Source organism: Colletotrichum truncatum, assembly GCF_014235925.2.
Source record: "Colletotrichum truncatum strain CMES1059 chromosome Unknown Contig_0005, whole genome shotgun sequence".
NCBI classification, from domain to species: domain Eukaryota; kingdom Fungi; phylum Ascomycota; class Sordariomycetes; order Glomerellales; family Glomerellaceae; genus Colletotrichum; species Colletotrichum truncatum.
This window is the reverse complement of record NW_027222402.1, coordinates 3,250,989-3,267,064: the sequence shown is the minus strand read 5'-3', so window position 1 is coordinate 3,267,064 and position 16,076 is coordinate 3,250,989. Positions and strand designations below refer to the sequence as shown.

The 16,076-nt window shown below is 51.0% G+C and overlaps 5 protein-coding genes across 5 annotated transcripts; 3 read left to right on the top strand and 2 right to left on the bottom strand.

Moving 5' to 3' along the window:
• Positions 1–1,111: 1,111 nt before the first annotated feature.
• On the top strand, positions 1,112–2,794 carry CTRU02_208946 (MFS monocarboxylate; the record flags this gene model as incomplete). Its single annotated transcript, XM_070205177.1, has 4 exons — positions 1,112–1,448; positions 1,507–1,540; positions 1,593–2,175; positions 2,240–2,794. The coding sequence occupies 4 exons, from the start codon at positions 1,112–1,114 to the stop codon at positions 2,792–2,794; spliced, it is 1,509 nt and encodes a 502-aa protein (XP_070061252.1).
• A 1,228-nt stretch (positions 2,795–4,022) lies between these two features.
• On the top strand, positions 4,023–4,616 carry CTRU02_208945 (uncharacterized protein; the record flags this gene model as incomplete). Its single annotated transcript, XM_036726105.1, has 1 exon — positions 4,023–4,616. One exon carries the CDS (start codon positions 4,023–4,025, stop codon positions 4,614–4,616), a length of 594 nt encoding a protein of 197 aa, XP_036582298.1.
• A 213-nt stretch (positions 4,617–4,829) lies between these two features.
• CTRU02_208944 (uncharacterized protein) lies at positions 4,830–6,752 on the bottom strand (the record flags this gene model as incomplete). Its single annotated transcript, XM_036726106.1, has 1 exon — positions 4,830–6,752. The coding sequence occupies one exon, from the start codon at positions 6,750–6,752 to the stop codon at positions 4,830–4,832; it is 1,923 nt and encodes a 640-aa protein (XP_036582299.1).
• A 1,718-nt stretch (positions 6,753–8,470) lies between these two features.
• CTRU02_208943 (aldehyde reductase ii) lies at positions 8,471–9,832 on the top strand (the record flags this gene model as incomplete). Its single annotated transcript, XM_036726107.1, has 4 exons — positions 8,471–8,735; positions 8,847–9,206; positions 9,282–9,410; positions 9,510–9,832. 4 exons carry the CDS (start codon positions 8,471–8,473, stop codon positions 9,830–9,832), a joined length of 1,077 nt encoding a protein of 358 aa, XP_036582300.1.
• Positions 9,833–10,169: 337 nt separating this feature from the next.
• CTRU02_208942 (chitin synthase activator) lies at positions 10,170–13,105 on the bottom strand (the record flags this gene model as incomplete). Its single annotated transcript, XM_036726108.1, has 3 exons — positions 10,170–10,181; positions 10,236–12,870; positions 13,023–13,105. The coding sequence occupies 3 exons, from the start codon at positions 13,103–13,105 to the stop codon at positions 10,170–10,172; spliced, it is 2,730 nt and encodes a 909-aa protein (XP_036582301.1).
• Between the last annotated feature and the right edge of the window lie 2,971 nt (positions 13,106–16,076).

Sequence of the window (16,076 nt, the reverse complement as noted above, 5' to 3'; positions counted from 1 at the left end):
TGTGCCTGGGTTATCTTTTGTTACGAAGAGAGTATCTCTTTATCACTTGTCTTCCATACTGTAGACCAGTCATTGCAGAGCTTCTGTGATCATATATGACATCTCCGGCTTTTGCACATACTACAGCTCCTTCTGCTTGTGAGTTTTGGGCTGAACAGCGAAGGGTCCGCTCTTAATTTCCAACTCCGTCTACTTTCATACTTGAGGGTTGGGGAAGCTCTTTCTTTCCATTCATTCTGTTCACTCGTTCGATCTCCTGGTATCTTTCGTTCATTTTGTTTCCAGAATGTTCTTGCTGATGTGCACTACCTTAGTTTATAGATACTCTTCGCCTCCACGTCAGTCAATGACTGTTTGAAACTTTGTCACATGGTTGGAAAGTCACAGAACAATGCGTGTATTTCAGTTTACGTCTCAATCATCTGTGTCTTTTCAGCATAGAAGCTATCACCTATTGGCTACCTCGATGGTGATTGGCTTGGCTTGGCCTGTGTGCCGTGCGGGCCGCCCTCCGGGATGTGGAACCGGACCCGGCCGATCGACACCCACTAAGACATGTCATCCAATTGCAGAAGCCAAAAATGATGCACGTCACCACCGGCTATTGAAAACTGCGGGACAGCCAGCTCGCCAACCCCGGGCCAAGGCACCTTCACGCTTTGACTGTAGCGTAATCGGCGAAAAATCAAAATTACAGAGACGCAAAATTACACGGAGCGTCGCTATTGCGTTGCATCGGCGTTCTAATCCACTCAAACCCCGGGTCATTCACCTCAGAGCGGAGCTGACCAACCCGGCCAAAACCAAGTTCGCCGATGGTTAGTGCAGTAAACATGGAAAAGTCATGACTCAGATAGCCTTAAGTAACTACCTAGTAGCCGCATTTTCTCGGCCTTTGCTGCGCACCTGCGGCCAGAAATGTATCGCAATATTCAGTGAGCACTAGGAGCAGCAACGAGAATTGTTCTGGTAACAGCGTAATGATCCAGTGACTCGAGCCTATTTGAATTGTTTAATATCAGTGGAACATGAATCCTCGAAGCTTTTTGCATTGAGATTTGTTTGGTCACATCACAACGTCCATTACACACTCTTTTCCACCAAAAAGGCCATGACCACACCCTCACCGCCATCCTCTGAACCAAGCGACGATGCTGAGAAGCAGATGTCGCAAAGGGCGAATGGCGTCGCCGACCAAGATAAAGTCAGTTTTGAAAAGAATGAAAACGACGAGGAAAAGTATCCGGGAAAATATGCAGAGAGCCCTGCCACCGTCTCGCCATCGGCGGGCAACGGCGGCGACCCCGACACATCACCTGACGGCACAGATTCGAGAGCCGACCAGGAACCCGAAAACCTCGTGGACCGGGTCCTAAGTCGAGTAACAACGCGATCCAGCATTGGACCAGGCCCACCTCCCGATGGAGGCGTCAAAGCATGGCTAGCAAGTTAGTTCCCCTTGGTGTCTTTCAGAGCAACTTGACCTGGCTCACGCAATAACCCTAGTCTTTGGGACACATCTAGTTATCATGAACACCTGGTAAGCCTGAATCAGACTCAGTCACAAGCTGTCTTATCCTCATAGCTCACAGGGGTATTGTCAACTCGTACGGCGTGTTCCAACCTTACTACACAACTACCCTCTCACGCCCGCCATCCGACATCGCCTGGATTGGCTCTTTCGAGGTCTTTCTGCTCTTCTTTGTCGGCACCTTCACTGGTCGGCTCACTGATGCGGGCTATTTTCGGTCTCTGTTCTTCGCTGGCTTCCTTCTGGTTGTGCTAGGCATGGTAGCCACCTCGTTCTGTACACAGTACTGGCAGTTCTTCCTCGCTCAAGGCATCTGCATGGGCCTTGGCAATGGCTTCCTTTTCTGCCCAAGTCTCTCCACCGCTTCGACCTACTTTGACAGGAAAAAAGCGCTGGCACTGGGCTTCGTATCAATCGGAAGCTCAACAGGAGGGATGATTTATCCTAGCATGGTGAGGCAGCTGCTTCCCAAAATCGGCTTCGGATGGACTATTCGGGCCATTGCTCTTGTGCAGTTGGTGACACTGCTCGTTACGGCGCTCGTCCTGAAGCCCAGGATCAAGCCGAGAAAGGCAGGAAGTCTGGTTGAATGGGCGGCTTTCAAAGAGCTGGAATACACTTTCTACGCCGTCGGTTCGTTTCTGGTATGGGCTTTCGGTTGACCCTCGTTACTTTGACAATTTAACTCTCACTAACGGGTTGCTATAGAATTACTTGGGTGTGTTCTTTGCATCATATTACATAGCTTCCTACTCCCGCGACATCATCGGGCTAAGCTACACTTCATCGCTCAACCTTCTCCTACTGCTAAACGGCACCGGCGTTCCAGGAAGACTCATACCAGCCTACTTCGCCTCCTACTACGTAGGCACTGTCAACATGTATATCCCCATGTCTTTCATTTCTGGTCTCATGATGCTATGCTGGCCTGCCGTATCTTCCATAACTGGTCTGTACGTGTGGACCACGTTCTACGGATTCTTCACAGGTGCAATCCAGAGCCTTATGCCGTCAGGCATTGGCACGCTGACGGCGGACCCGAGAAAACAGGGTACCAGAATGGGCATGACTTTCACCATCATCAGCTTCGCGGTGCTGATTGGCCAACCTATCGCTGGTGCGATTATCTCAGCTCAGAGTGGCAGTTACGTCGGCGCGCAGGTATTCGCAGGAGTTTGCATGCTTGCCGGCATGTGCTTCCTTATCGCTGCCAGGATGGCCAGAGCAAAGAAATCTGGGAACTTATTATGGACAAAGGTCTAGAGGAAACAAGCACGTTTTATGTCACAACCCTTGTTGTTTCATATTTTTGTTGTCACCTGAGGTGGAAGTTTGACTGCTGATTCAGTCACCGTAGCGGTACATTATCACAACAATACTTGCTCCTTACAAGCTATATATCACAAATAATAACAGACGTAATACTACTACATGAGTCTAACAGTCGTTATCGGGAGCATTTTGGTTCAGACTCATAAGCTGTTGAATAAATATCTCATAATGCGCAATGTAGACAAAGCTTCAAGACAGACGCCTTTTTGCAAAGTGGACCTCTTTCCTTCCTTGTGAGACAAGTCAAAAGATAACCACAAATCCTGGAAGAAGATATGTAGGGTGGATATGAATCCTAAGATTGTGTTCGCAGAAGATACGATAGTTGGATGGTTATTGTAAGCATTACCGCTGGAGTGAACTTGCTGCTTTCAGCTGCGGTCGGGGCTTTGCAAACTGCCTTGGGTGAGGTGGGTAGTGATATTCAAGCTGATAACCTCTGATCAACTACGGACTTTGTCTCATCGTGTCAACTGATATGCATGGAAAGGCAATCACTCTATGAAAATCACATTCAATACACCATCCCGACTCATTCAAGCGCTCATTTCGCACCATGTGCTTAAGACTAAAAGCCACAATGCTCTTGTCATGATTCAAGTTCACGAAACGCAATAGGTATAGGTAAACAGCCAGCGAGCTCCTCATAGAATCTGAGGTAGTAGATCATGAAGATAAGCAAAGCTCCAGAAGAGAAAACACCGACCATTCATCCCTCTCGAACCCCTCCGTTGCGACTGCAGCATCCAAATGCCGGGATACAGCACTGCTGGCAAAGTAAGTTCAGGGCTAATAATAGCCGTTGGCTGAGGCACAGAAGTCCTGTGTGCAGCCGCAGTAATCCAACATAGAGATATGTGACGAAAACCACAAAAAACGGACTTTCCCCGCACTTCAACCGTGGCAAAATCGCCATATCTTCTCCCAACTTGTAATATCAAGCAATTCGTCTGTCGGTATCATCAACCATGCGGGAGGACCCAATAATGCCCCGGCTGGCCAACTCCCTACTTGAGGTTCCTGAGGACTGCCCTACTTGACCGATGAAAACATCAGTCCCTTCCACAAGAATTGGGGTTTCAACATCTACCGCACTGCGTATGGCGGCCCCGAGTCCGAAAGAGCCGGGCAGGCCCTCGTTGACAATATCCGGTCCCAAATGTGCACCCAGATCGAAAATCGATACGATGACAAAGTTGAAGTCGATTCAGCAAAGAAGCTAATATCACTTTCCCGTCTTAATCTACGTTCCGACCCCGATGATCCTGAACTTGAGGACGCAAGTTTTGACCACTTGCGCCGGATCCATGCGGATAATATCAGCACGGGAAAGGCTCTCCGGGATGTGAACTGGGAGCTATGCAGCATCTTCTTCGTCATCGACAAGGAGATGCTTGCTGATGCAGCTACTTGTGATTTTTGGATTAAACGTGTCGAGGTCAACTGCACGCCTCCAAAGATTGACGGGAGAGGGGGTCATACACTAGCATACCCACCTAGGTGGTCATATGTGGCTAACAGCAAAATGCAACCGCAGCGAATTCCCGATGCGGGGTCATGCTTTGTAACTGTCTGTGAACCTGAACAGACAATAGTTGATTATTACACTCTTTCAAGGTACTTTCGACCACTGAAGCAGTCATGGGTTACGAAAACAGAAAACAACGCTCGTGACGTCCTCACAGACGAAGGCCTGCCATTGATGAATCTTTTAGCACTAAAAGTTGATCTTCCATTTACACAAAGCAGTTAACTCCTGGCAACATTCTCATGTTTGTATAACCCTTCCGTAACTGCCATCATCCTACCAGTCGTCTTCGCTAACGGCCACTTTATACGAGCATACTCACCAAGCTATTTCCTTGATAATAACAATGGTCCATCAGCTGTATCGTATTCCGTACACAGCATCTTGCATTCTTAACTCATCGTTTTGTCAGCCATCGAAACTGTCGCTGAAACTGTGTTATTTTCTGCCTCGAGATTTGTCGGCTTTTCTCGGGGTCTTCTCATAAGGATCTGTTTTTATCCTAGTCGTCTGAATCGTAGGTGCACAAACAATGGAGTCTTGGTCTTTGTGGTCAGAACCGCCCTGTTGTATGGGGAGTTGGTTGAGACGTTCTCTCAGGGCGTTAATCTCTTGGCGAAGATTTCGAATCATGCTATCTTGCGACTTGATTCTGTCCTCCTGAGCCTGGTGTTTCTGTTTCGTGATCATGTTTAGAGACTCTTGCTTTTTTTCGAAAGACTCGTGTTGCTGCTTCACAAAGGCAGCCATGTCTCTCAGCTCCTGAGTTAGCTCTTGTGCATTCCGCATCAAGGTTTCACAACTTTCAACCTTATGATTAATCAGCTCCAGATTCCCTTCAAGCTCACGTCTGAGCTTGTCAGAGAATTCTTCGTAGAGCTGTACGCCTTGTGTCTCTTTTTTCTTCGCCTGCACGTCATTGTCGGACGCGTTGCGAAGGTTCTTCAAGAGGGCGATCATATTGTCGAGATCCGTAGGCGCAATGCCTTGAGGTGGCGATGGCTTGGTAATCGACGGCATGAGAGAAGCTGGTGAAGTGAGAACTTGCTGCAGCTGTTGAGGCTGTTCTATCTTCTGAGCCTGCAGGGGTTGGGGAAGTTCTTGGACCTGTGCCTGGCGTTGAGCGGGCCCTTCGGATACTTTCCGTGAAGCTGATACCTGATGTTCCTCTGTCTGATTGACTTTCTCACTTGATAGGTTGGAAGCCTGGAGATGCTTGATTGCTAGTACAGACTTTGGGTGAGTGGGTTGGGTAGACCTCCGCATCTTGTACAGCTTGACATCTTTGGTTTCCGAGTTCGGAGTGTTGTCAGTGTCGCGTCGTGACTTGATAGTGCTTTTGGAGGAGCCATTGTCGTGGCCGCTATGAAGGGCCCTGGGCCTGCTTTGAATTTCACCCGTGGTAATGACATGGCATCTCCAATGCATTCTCTGCCACCTAGTAAACTCCTCCTCATTGATTTCCTTTGACCATCGTCGCAGTTCATCGTGTATATGCAAGAAGCATGCCTTGATTGCTTCATTTTTGTGCATGCGATTCACGATGGTAGCGGCAAGAAATTTCTTTTCTCTGTCATTGTCCTGTTGTTTAGCAATGCACCAGGCAGCCCAGATTTGTGTCGTCCTAGCGGTGTTCTCTTGTCGCTTAACGCTGTGTTCAGGGCTCGCTTGCTCGGCTAATACCATGATGGCGACGGCACTGCGAACGATGGGATGGCCTGGACCCGAGACAAAGACGGAACGAGCGACAATGTCTTTGGCATCCTTACCATACTGATCAGACAACTGAAGTGAAAGTTCGCGGCCACGACCAACCTTGGGAGAGGTGACATGGCTGGCCAGTTTGGCGATTTGAATTGCATATACACGCTGGTTCTCTTCCCAATAGCTATTGCGAAACTCTCTCTCGAGATTATGTTGATGAACAAGATCGAACCATTCCCGCAAAGGATTCTTGGTCCAGTTGTCCATTCGAATGAAAGCCTCGGCCTGAAGATATCGTTTCAGACTGACAAGAGACTCTTGTACATTCTTCAGAGCGCCCTTGGTAGTTTGATGGAACCTGTTGTTGCACAGGCTGCGTCTTTCTTCCTGTTTGCACTTGGCAATTTCCTCGACAAGTTCATCAAGGAGATATTTAAGAGATGGTGTGGACATTAGTTCTCCACGCATGGCTCTTCTGGCTTCATCCTCGGGGTAGTTGAGTTTCAACTTCGACGAAGTAATCTTCTGCCTTTTCACGATGTTTTCGTTGGTGATATCATCTGCATCGTCGTCACTATCACTGAAAATGCTGCGAACTCTCTTTGAGGAAACCTGCGATGTTGGCCCCCGGCTCGAACCAAAAGTAACTTGGGCCATGATATCTCTTCTAGTCTGTCCAAGTTCGAAGTCAATCAGGCTGACACTATTGAGGTATTGTAGAAGACAAGGCATGCAAGCAAGCGCTGTGAGGAGAAGATGAAAGAACATGGGATGCAGGAAGGTAAGGGAAAAGAGCGCAGCAAAAAGAGTCCAGAGGAAGATACAAAAGATACTCACTCCTTGCGGGGTTTTATGACGACTTTGGTTGGTTGAGGCAAGGGTACAATCAGAAAAAGAGATGTCGTTGTGACGGGGTAGACGCGTATGAGAAAAAGAAAGATGACGAGAATAGCGAGGTTGAAAAAGAGAAGATCAAAACAGAGACACGACAGTTCAGTAAACGCGTATTTTAGTTTGTGGTGATTGCCTGTTTTGATTAGTAAAGTGTTTTGTTGAACAACGGAAGGAGTGATCTGAAGGTGAGGAAAGTGCTTCTGCAGGTCTAGCCACGGCCCTCCTTCTCGGTTTGAATGCAACTGACCTCAATGGCAAGGAAACACACTATTGTCTGACACCTGCCCCTTTCATCGAGTCAATTCGGCTAGAAAGATGCTATTATATGCAGTACACGAAAGCCACTCAAGAGGAATTAAAAAGTAGCATAGACGCCAACAAATTTATACCCGAAAAATAAATCGACATGATGATCTCTACGTCTCGCCAACACCACAAAGTAGCAAACGATTTATAAGACTTCAGCCATGAATCAAGACGGTTAGTTGCAGAATTACAATCAACGATTATCTAGTTATAGATGCTTTCCCTTTATGACAGCTTATCGACTCTGCACAAGTTGTTTGCTTTAAATTGAAGGGCCAATAGGAGAGAGAAGTGTCTGCGATCTCCCACCACCCCATGCTTTTACTAACCAAGGGAGATCTTTCTGTTCTCATTGCAATGATTTTCAATAAGACGAAGTAGGCAGATGTTTTTTCAAGCGAGGTCATTGTTATCTACATCGGCCACCTCATGACGTCGTGCCCTATTCTAACATCCGGGCCATGTAGCATGTAGGTGACTCGACATCATCTTTAGCTCCTTGAACTATGAATATCAAATCATTTCTCAGAAAGATATCTCCCCTAGCCATGCAATCGAAGACGGTAAGAATGGCAGCAAAACATGATGATGGCGCGGTTTCACGGGTAGCTGCATCACCTCAACCCCAGTCTCCTCGTCCCCACATCCCACGAAGCCATCAAATGGGCAAGAGAGTAAACCCAGTCAAGAGATTTTACGTAGAAGAAGGCTTATGCGCGCAGTGCTGTTCCACGGTAATGTACCGGATATCGACTCCAAGATATTGCCGCCTGCCGTCATTAGCACATACATTGAATACACCGCCATCCACCAATACCATCATCCGGCCGCATTAAGCCATCCCACTACCGTTCCACTTCTTCAAATGACATCCAAACCATTCTAAGCATGTTCATCCCACCATGTCACAGCGTGTAATCCCACCGGCTTCGCAGCCCTTCGGTCGCAGCTCACATAATCCAACCGCCGGCGCCGGTGGGATGCCCTCCCCTTCCCACGTCCAACCAACTGCCTCTTCACCCAAGTCAAACTTTCAAAAGGCAACTTCTTGGCTTAATTCGGCGGACAATCAACGTACAACAAAGTCCGACGTCGAGAATATAACTCCAGAACTTCCCCGCCATGAAGACCAGAATTGCTCTCATACGACACAACAACAGCACATCCAGAGCAAAATGTCTTCCGCACCGCTGAACATTGAAAACCCCGTCCTTCCAAAGGGCAGCACGATCGTCGTTTCGGGCGCGAACGGCTTCATAGCAAGCCACATCGCCGACCAGCTTCTCGCCCAAGGATACCTCGTACGTGGCACGGTTCGCAATCCGTCAAACACGCGTTGGCTGCTCGACTATTTCGACAAGACTTACGGGAAAGACCGCTTCACCCTCCACGCCGTGCCCGAGGTAACCAAGGATGGAGTCTTTGACGAGGCTTTGAAGGGTAAGCCAGCCAGCCAACCACCCATCCATCCGCCTTGACCTGTCCAGGCTTCCCGTCACCCTCACTCCGTTGACGATTTACCATTTTAACGGGCTAACAAAACGCATGCAGGCGCCGACGGCGTGATCCACACAATAGCGATAACAAACATGGACCCGGACCCTGAAAACGTGGTGCCTCCAAACATCGCGGCAACCCTATCCATAGCCCGGAGCGCCGCCTCTTCTCCCTCGATCAAGCGTTTCGTCTACACTTCTTCCTCGGGCGCTGCCGCGATGCCGAAGCCCGGCGTGCCGTACGAGGTCAACCCAGACACTTACAACGAGGAGGCAGTCGCCATCGCCTATTCCGGAAAAGGCCCCAAGGGCATGGCGGGAGGCTACATTGCCTACTCGGCCGCCAAGACCAAGGCCGAGCAAGCGCTGTGGAAGTGGTACTCTGAAGAAAAGCCCGCGTTTGTTTTGAATTCGGGTGAGTTGTGATCCAGTGCCGCCGTGAAAAGGAGGGAAAAGTAGTTGGGTCTTGTTAACCTTTGTTGAGCTTTAGTCGTACCCAACGCCGCCCTCGGTAAAGTGCTCATTCCAGAACACCAAGGCTTCCCAACAGCTGTCGGAGTGCTCAAGAGCCTCTGGCAAGGCCACCTCTCCCCGGAGTTCGTTGCCATGTTTCCAGCTCGTAAGTCCGACCCGCACCACTTTCAAATTGTTCCACCCTCAACATGCAGCGTCTTTCATTCCCTCAACCTTGGACGTGCGCTGATATGTTTCTTTACAGAGTGGTACTGCGACGTAGTCGATATCGCCCGCATCCACATTGCCGCTCTGCTTTTTCCGGACGTCAAATCCGAACGTCTCATCGCTTACGCGGGCCGCTTCAACATTAATGATATCCTTGCCGTCTTCCGAGAGGCTCAGCCCGGCCGCAACGTCCCTGCTGATCTGCCTGATCTTGCCTCCGACAAGGGCAAGATCGACAATAGAAGGGCAACCGAGTTGATGGAGCGCATGCTCGGAGGGAGGACTTGGACCACCTTGAAAGACTGTATCACACCGTTGGCCGAGCAGTACGCCTTCGCTGAGGCTGTGCCAGAGAAGTAGCGACAGGTCTATATGCACGGCACTCTTGGAGATATATCTTAGTACTGCACGCTTTCTAGCTATTCGATGTTTCTTAACTCCGTCACACTCCAGGAAACAATGAGACGATTAGGGATAAGGGTGAGAGCAAGGATTCATACGACGATGAAAGAGACAACATGGAAGACGAGGGACATGGTCGAAATTCTTTCGATTGTCTATCGGGTGTTGTTGTTGTACTCCCGCTGGCTATCCGTGGTCATACAGGAACCCTATCTACATGGAACGCTACAGCTAGCCCAGTATCGAAGTGGAAAGCATCATGTCATCAAAGTGGCTATGGTATCTGAGAGAATTTTTACATCACAATCTATTTGTTTGGTTAGTAAACAGTCGTTACGGTAGTAAGAATGACAACACTTACGCAGTCCGATTCATCCTTGCCCTTGGGAATGCCCATCGCCTCAAAGGTCGCAGGTCCCTGGCCTGTCGTCTGTTTCTTTGGAGGAGGCATGGTTGCGGCGCTAGGTGCCGGGCTAGGCTTCTGCTGGGGTCGCGGTTGTGACGAGGGCGGCGCACTGCCTACGCGGCCGGGCTGGCCTTGTTCAGCAAGGTCTGGCCGGTTGGCGTAGGGTCTGGGAGCTCCACCCGGTCCAGGCTGGGGACGGGGGTTGCCAGAGGGACTGAGCGGCAATGAGTCAACACGCGGAGCAGGGCCTGGTGGTCCGCCGGGCTGTCTGCCATAGCCGTATTGCTCCGCAGGGGGGATTGACGATGTTCTTGGGCCGTAGTCTCGGCCAGGTTGTGATGGTTGTGCGGGCTGACCGTAATCGCTTGGTCCATAACTTCCTTGCTGGAATGGGGGCGATGGGTGTGGCTTGGCGTATTGAGGGTTCTGCTTGGTAAGCTTGTTCGCAGCCGGGTTGGCAGGAAGTCCGGGAGAAACGGGGTATGGCTGTGTGGTGGCGGGCCGAGCTCCGGGACCCGGGCTTGGTTGCCTGTATGCAGATTGGTCCCATCCACCAGTCATGGGACGACCCCGAGGATCAGATCCAGCAGGAGGAATCATGTTCCCCATCGGCTGCGAAGGACGCACGTTGCCAGCGATTCCCTGAGGCGGGCCACCTGGTCCAGTACGGATACCGAAAGCGCTGCCTGGGCGGTCAGAGTGCGGGCCGGCAGGAGGACGGCCGCCAGTGTTGTAATGAGGAGAGAGCTGTGGTCCAGCTCCGGGTCCGCGGCCTGGCCGATCGTCTTCGGGGTATGGGGCTGTTGACTTTGGCCGGCTAAGATTGAGCGGTGCTGGCCGGTCATCTTCGGGGTAGGGTGCCGCCGACTTGGGTCGAATTGCCAAGTTGGCATCGAGGTTGACGTTGAATGCATTCGGTCTGTTGCCCATGCTGCTTGGCCTTGAGGGATCAGGGAAATCAACGTTGTCTTGAGCAATAGTTGGCTGAACTCTCGGAGAGGGGTGGGGTGACGTCTTAGCAGAAGTGTTCGTCGGATATCCGGGGTGGGCGTCAGTAGGGGTAGCAGGAGCACTCTCCGAGACCGTTGGCATTGCCTGCGGCTGCTTGAAGCGGTCGGGTCGTTTACCGCGTTGGGACCCATGCTGCGATTTGATTCTTGTAAGTGTTGTCGTTTCGTGATCGCTCTTGGTCAAACTCTTGGAATGATCTAGAGCATCGAGTCTACCAACGGCGTCCTTGTTGCCGTGGTCCGCTGCGGCTTCGTACCAGAATCTTGCCTGACGGAGATCTTTAGGCACATGAACACCGATTTCGTAGTAGTATCCCATGGCGAACTCGCCTGTGGGCAGCTTGGCGTTGGCAGCGTCCTGAGCATACTTAAATGCGAGCTGCTCGTTCTTGTTGAAGATACCCTCATAGCCGAACAAGAACCAACGACTAACACCAAGCGCAGCCTCTGGCTGACCTTGCTGAGCCGCAAGGCCATAGTAGTGAAGAGAATATGCGGGGTTGAAGTCGCAACTCAACTGGCAGAGCTCGTAAGCCTGGCCCATCTTCAGCTGGGCCTTGGCAAACCCGAGGTATGCCGCCTTCTCGATGTACATCTTGGCGAGCGGCAGATCGGCGGGGAGCAATGCGTCGGGGACTTCGATATCGGGCAAGTCCTTCGCGAGGAGCATGCCGTAGACATAGGAGCCTTGTGGCGCATCCTCGTCCGATAGGTCTGCGGCTTCCCTAATAAGGTCCAAGCCGCGCTGATAGTCCTTCGGATGGTTATGCTGGCCGAGCAAACTCATCATACCCAAACGGTACATAGCCGCCGAGTCCTTGAGCCGCAGCCCAAGGTAGTAGTGCTCTACTGCCTTGCTGTAGTCGTTTGAGTTCTCGAACAACATGCCCAGGCGGTATTCGGCACGGGCATAGCCGAGCTCTGCGGCGCGCGTGTACTTTGCGTATGCATCTCTCTTGTCGGGACGGCAGCCAAACTTGCCAAACTCGAGCCACTTTGCTCTCATAAAGAGCGCCTCGGGGTGTTCTTGGCCCACCAGGTACTCCACGATGTTGATTGCATCGGTTCGCAGCTCGTGCTCAACTTTTGGTGTCTGGCGACCGCTCTCAGGGTCTCTAGACCTCGCTTCTGAGACTATCTCGGTCCAGGCTAAGGTGTCGCGAGCCCAGGAAAGCTGCATAGACACGTTGTTGGAGTGCAGGACATGCTCACGGGCGTTCCACAGAATCTCCTCCTTCTCCTCATCGGTGGGGGGTATGTTGTCGCCCTTCACCTTGGGGAAAGGAGAAAAGGAAGGTGCTGCGCTGGGCCGCATGGTATGGGGGTTGCCGCTTGCACTGTCCTCGTGGAAGGGCTTGTAGCTGTCGGACGAGGGTGCTGCACCGGACTGGTTGGTGTACCCTTTCGGTGGTAGAGCAGGCGCACCAGGGTCGGTGGGCTTGAGGACGGAGGACAGGGACGGCTCGCGGCCGTGTCGGTTGACAATATTGGGGTCTCTGCGGTTCGGATCGACTTCGCGGGCTTCAAGTTCCATGCGTTGGAGGTCGTTTTGCATGTTCTGGGGGACCTGAGGCGTTACACTGGAGAAAGAGCGCAGTCAGCAACAGGCTGAGAAAAAGGGAACAAAGACTGGGCGGCACAGGACGGTGGGAGCCCCATCGCCAGTTCCAACAAGCGGACAGAAGGACCCATGGTTGATCCGCCCTAGATTAAAATGAAAGAATACGCGTACCGCTGAGGCGAAGGTGCAACGACCTCCGGCATATAGTAGTCGTCGAACCCTCCAGGAACGAATGTTGCGCCGAAGTTTGACATCTCGTCAGTTGTGCTTTTGGGCTGAGATGCAGCTGCATAAATAGGAGGTTAACAGTCAGCGGGGGGTTTGACTCGAATGACGTTTAGGTTGGAGCCACCGTCAGCTTTATTTTTTTTTTTTCGGTCACTTTGCCTGTTAGGCTGCTTTTGCTTTGCTGACACTGCTGTGGCCGTCCGCCTTCTGGAGCCTCCGAGCTGCTTTTTTTGTGCTGGGTTGTCTTCTGAGAGTCTCTTATTCTCTGAACCACACCTAGCAAGGGTCAGGCAGGGGCGAGAATTGGCCGGGGGGGAAGGGAGGGGATAGGCGAAAATAAATAAAAAGGAATAAGTAGTCAGGCTGACCAAATTGTGGCTGTCTGCAGTAGTTGTGTTGATGGCGATAGGGTGTGGGAAAAACAAGTGATGGGAATCCAAAGTGCAGTCTATGTGTGCTCTTGCGTTCTCGTTCTCGTTTTCTTCTTCTCCTTCTTCCTCTTGTTCTCAGCTGAATCTCTAGCTTCGCTCTCGCTCTGCGCTCACTTTCTGAATGGTCAGGGACTTGGTCTTGAGGCAGTGACACTGAGGGCGTCCGGAAGCGGGGTGGAGAGGGACGAAAGCTCAGAGCACCAGAATTCGCGACGGCGGGCCTTGTCTTTTTAGCGTGCAGAGTTGTTGTCCACGTCCCCTTTTTCTCTTTTGTGCCCAGTCTGGCTAGTGAAACATTGGAGCTCTGTCGAACGGGTGTGCGAGGTGCTGGAGTCGCATCCCTCTTCTTTAGGTCAGAGGAGGGGCGGAAATGTATCTGTCCCCCCAATCTGGCCAGGAGCGGGACTGACCAGGGAAGTTATAGAGATGGAGGGGTTCATCAAGATGGCTTCTCCACCGCCCAGACCGCAGCAGCACAGCACCCAAATGGCAGCCGCTAGGACGCTGTAGTGTGCTGACAAGCCGCCCATTGGCTTTTGGGTGTGCGCTGCGACAGGGTGCAGCAACCTGAAAGTTGGAATGGTACTTCGTCTGTACTTTCAAAGTGGGCGCAGCAGGGGGGTGGCCAGTCTTGGTGATCAGGTACCGAAAGGTAATCGAGAGTTTTCCAAGGATGAGGCATGTAAGATGGGCGATTGCATTGGAGACCTCTTTCATCATTTGACGGTTATTCATCCGGCCCATGGTTAGGATGGCGTATCTGGCAAGCATGAACAGCTGGCAAGACAGTTTGTGGACGCCCAGTGAGCCGGCCAAAGAACGAGAGGGGAGCGATGGATTGGTAAATTATTGTAGCGGAGAGCAGCCATGATCCCTTTCGCGTTTGGCATGTGCACACAGATGACATATAGCATGCCTCAAGAGACCACCCCCTGTGCATAAAGGTGCTTGGTCGTTTGTAAGTATTTTGCTTGCCACATGGCACGATGCCTTTTAGATTGTTGAAATTGATTGGTGGGAGGTGTCGAGGTGCCAGGGAGCCCAGAGAGGACGGAGAAAGACAAAGAGAAGAGAGAGACCCCAGTAGAGCAGTATCACCAGCAGATTGAAAAAAGCAGCCTCAGAAGCTCCATCAACTAGACAAATTGAGGTACCTCAATAGATTGCAGCCGGAAGCTTGAAGCATGGGGGTGGAAATGGGACATTACAGCTCTTCACTTACCGAGTTGCTCCTCATTAATTCGATGGCCGGAGATGGAATACTGTTCAGGCGCAGCGGTATCTCCACCGTAACTGTTTCTGCCGGCGCTCTGTGGAACCCGACCGGCTGCCGGCTCGTGTCCCTGAACGAGCCGCGCGTATGGCGCCGTAAAATAGTTCGTCATGTTTTATATTATCGTGGCGAAGAAGGACAAGGGTCATCTACTGAAATAAGTTATGGAGGTAGACGAGATGGGAGGAGCTCAGTGCGGTGGGTGGCCTGTACTCGTAAGCGTCAAAAGACTATGCACGTGGCTTGCATAGAAGAATTCCTCGAGAGAAAGACGGGGAAAGAAAATAAAAATAAAAATTGAAGAAGCACTTGAAATGTTGGGACGTAGACAAACTTAAGCTTTGGAGCTGTGAAAGAAAATGATTCTGTGACTTTGAATGGTGTCTTCCTTCACTACAGTAGTAAACTCCCAAATAAGGAAAGAAACAAACAGCCCAACCAGCAACTCTCAGCTACACAAAGCCCTTACCTAACCCATGGAGAGCAACTTCCTTCCTCCCATGGTGCAGAGAGTACAGTGTGAGATATTCTCCAAAAGGGATCCGAACCAGCCATACGCGTACCAGTGTAAAATCACCCGCCCCCCCCTAAAGATAGTTAAAAGTAAGCCGCGGGGTGCGCTGCAGTTCAGGCAGCTGCATTGGGCCCAACAACGACGCTTCTAGGCGCCCTCTTTCCCCCTCCAGAAGCCCCTCAGTTGGTCAATGAGCCCATGTTCATCCAATTTACTATCCTCATAGAGCAAAGTGTACATTAGTATAGTGACAGATCCTCCGCCATGCGGCCCAAGTCCCGCCTCTACATATTCTTACCCTTTGCAGATAAAACCAAGGCATCTTTCTTTTTCCTTCTTTTCTTGATATTTCGTCGCCCTCCTCAAACGACATTGACAACCAATGCCAGGGGTCGTGATATTACTTTTGATCGGCGCTTTGAGGCCTTCTACCCCCCATCGCAATAGGTACAAGTCAGATACTTCCGACAAGTCGAAATGCAAAATGCACTCTCAGTCCCTCCACTTCGGGTCCTCCTGTTTCCCTTCCGGCGCCCGCTGCTCAGCCACAACATTAGTAGTACCAGATCCTGTTGCTATGTTTGGAAACACTGTCGCTGTTCAGCAAACCAAAAAGGGTAAGCAATTGGATCCCGCCGCTATTTGTTCTACCCTTGGACCTTGGTCTGCTTGGGGGCCAACCCTTCGCAATCGGAACCGTGCATTTCGTAAACTTCTCTCTTCTATACCAATATGCCGAGGGCTTTCTTTATAACCCAAAACTCCCGCTAACGCAGGGG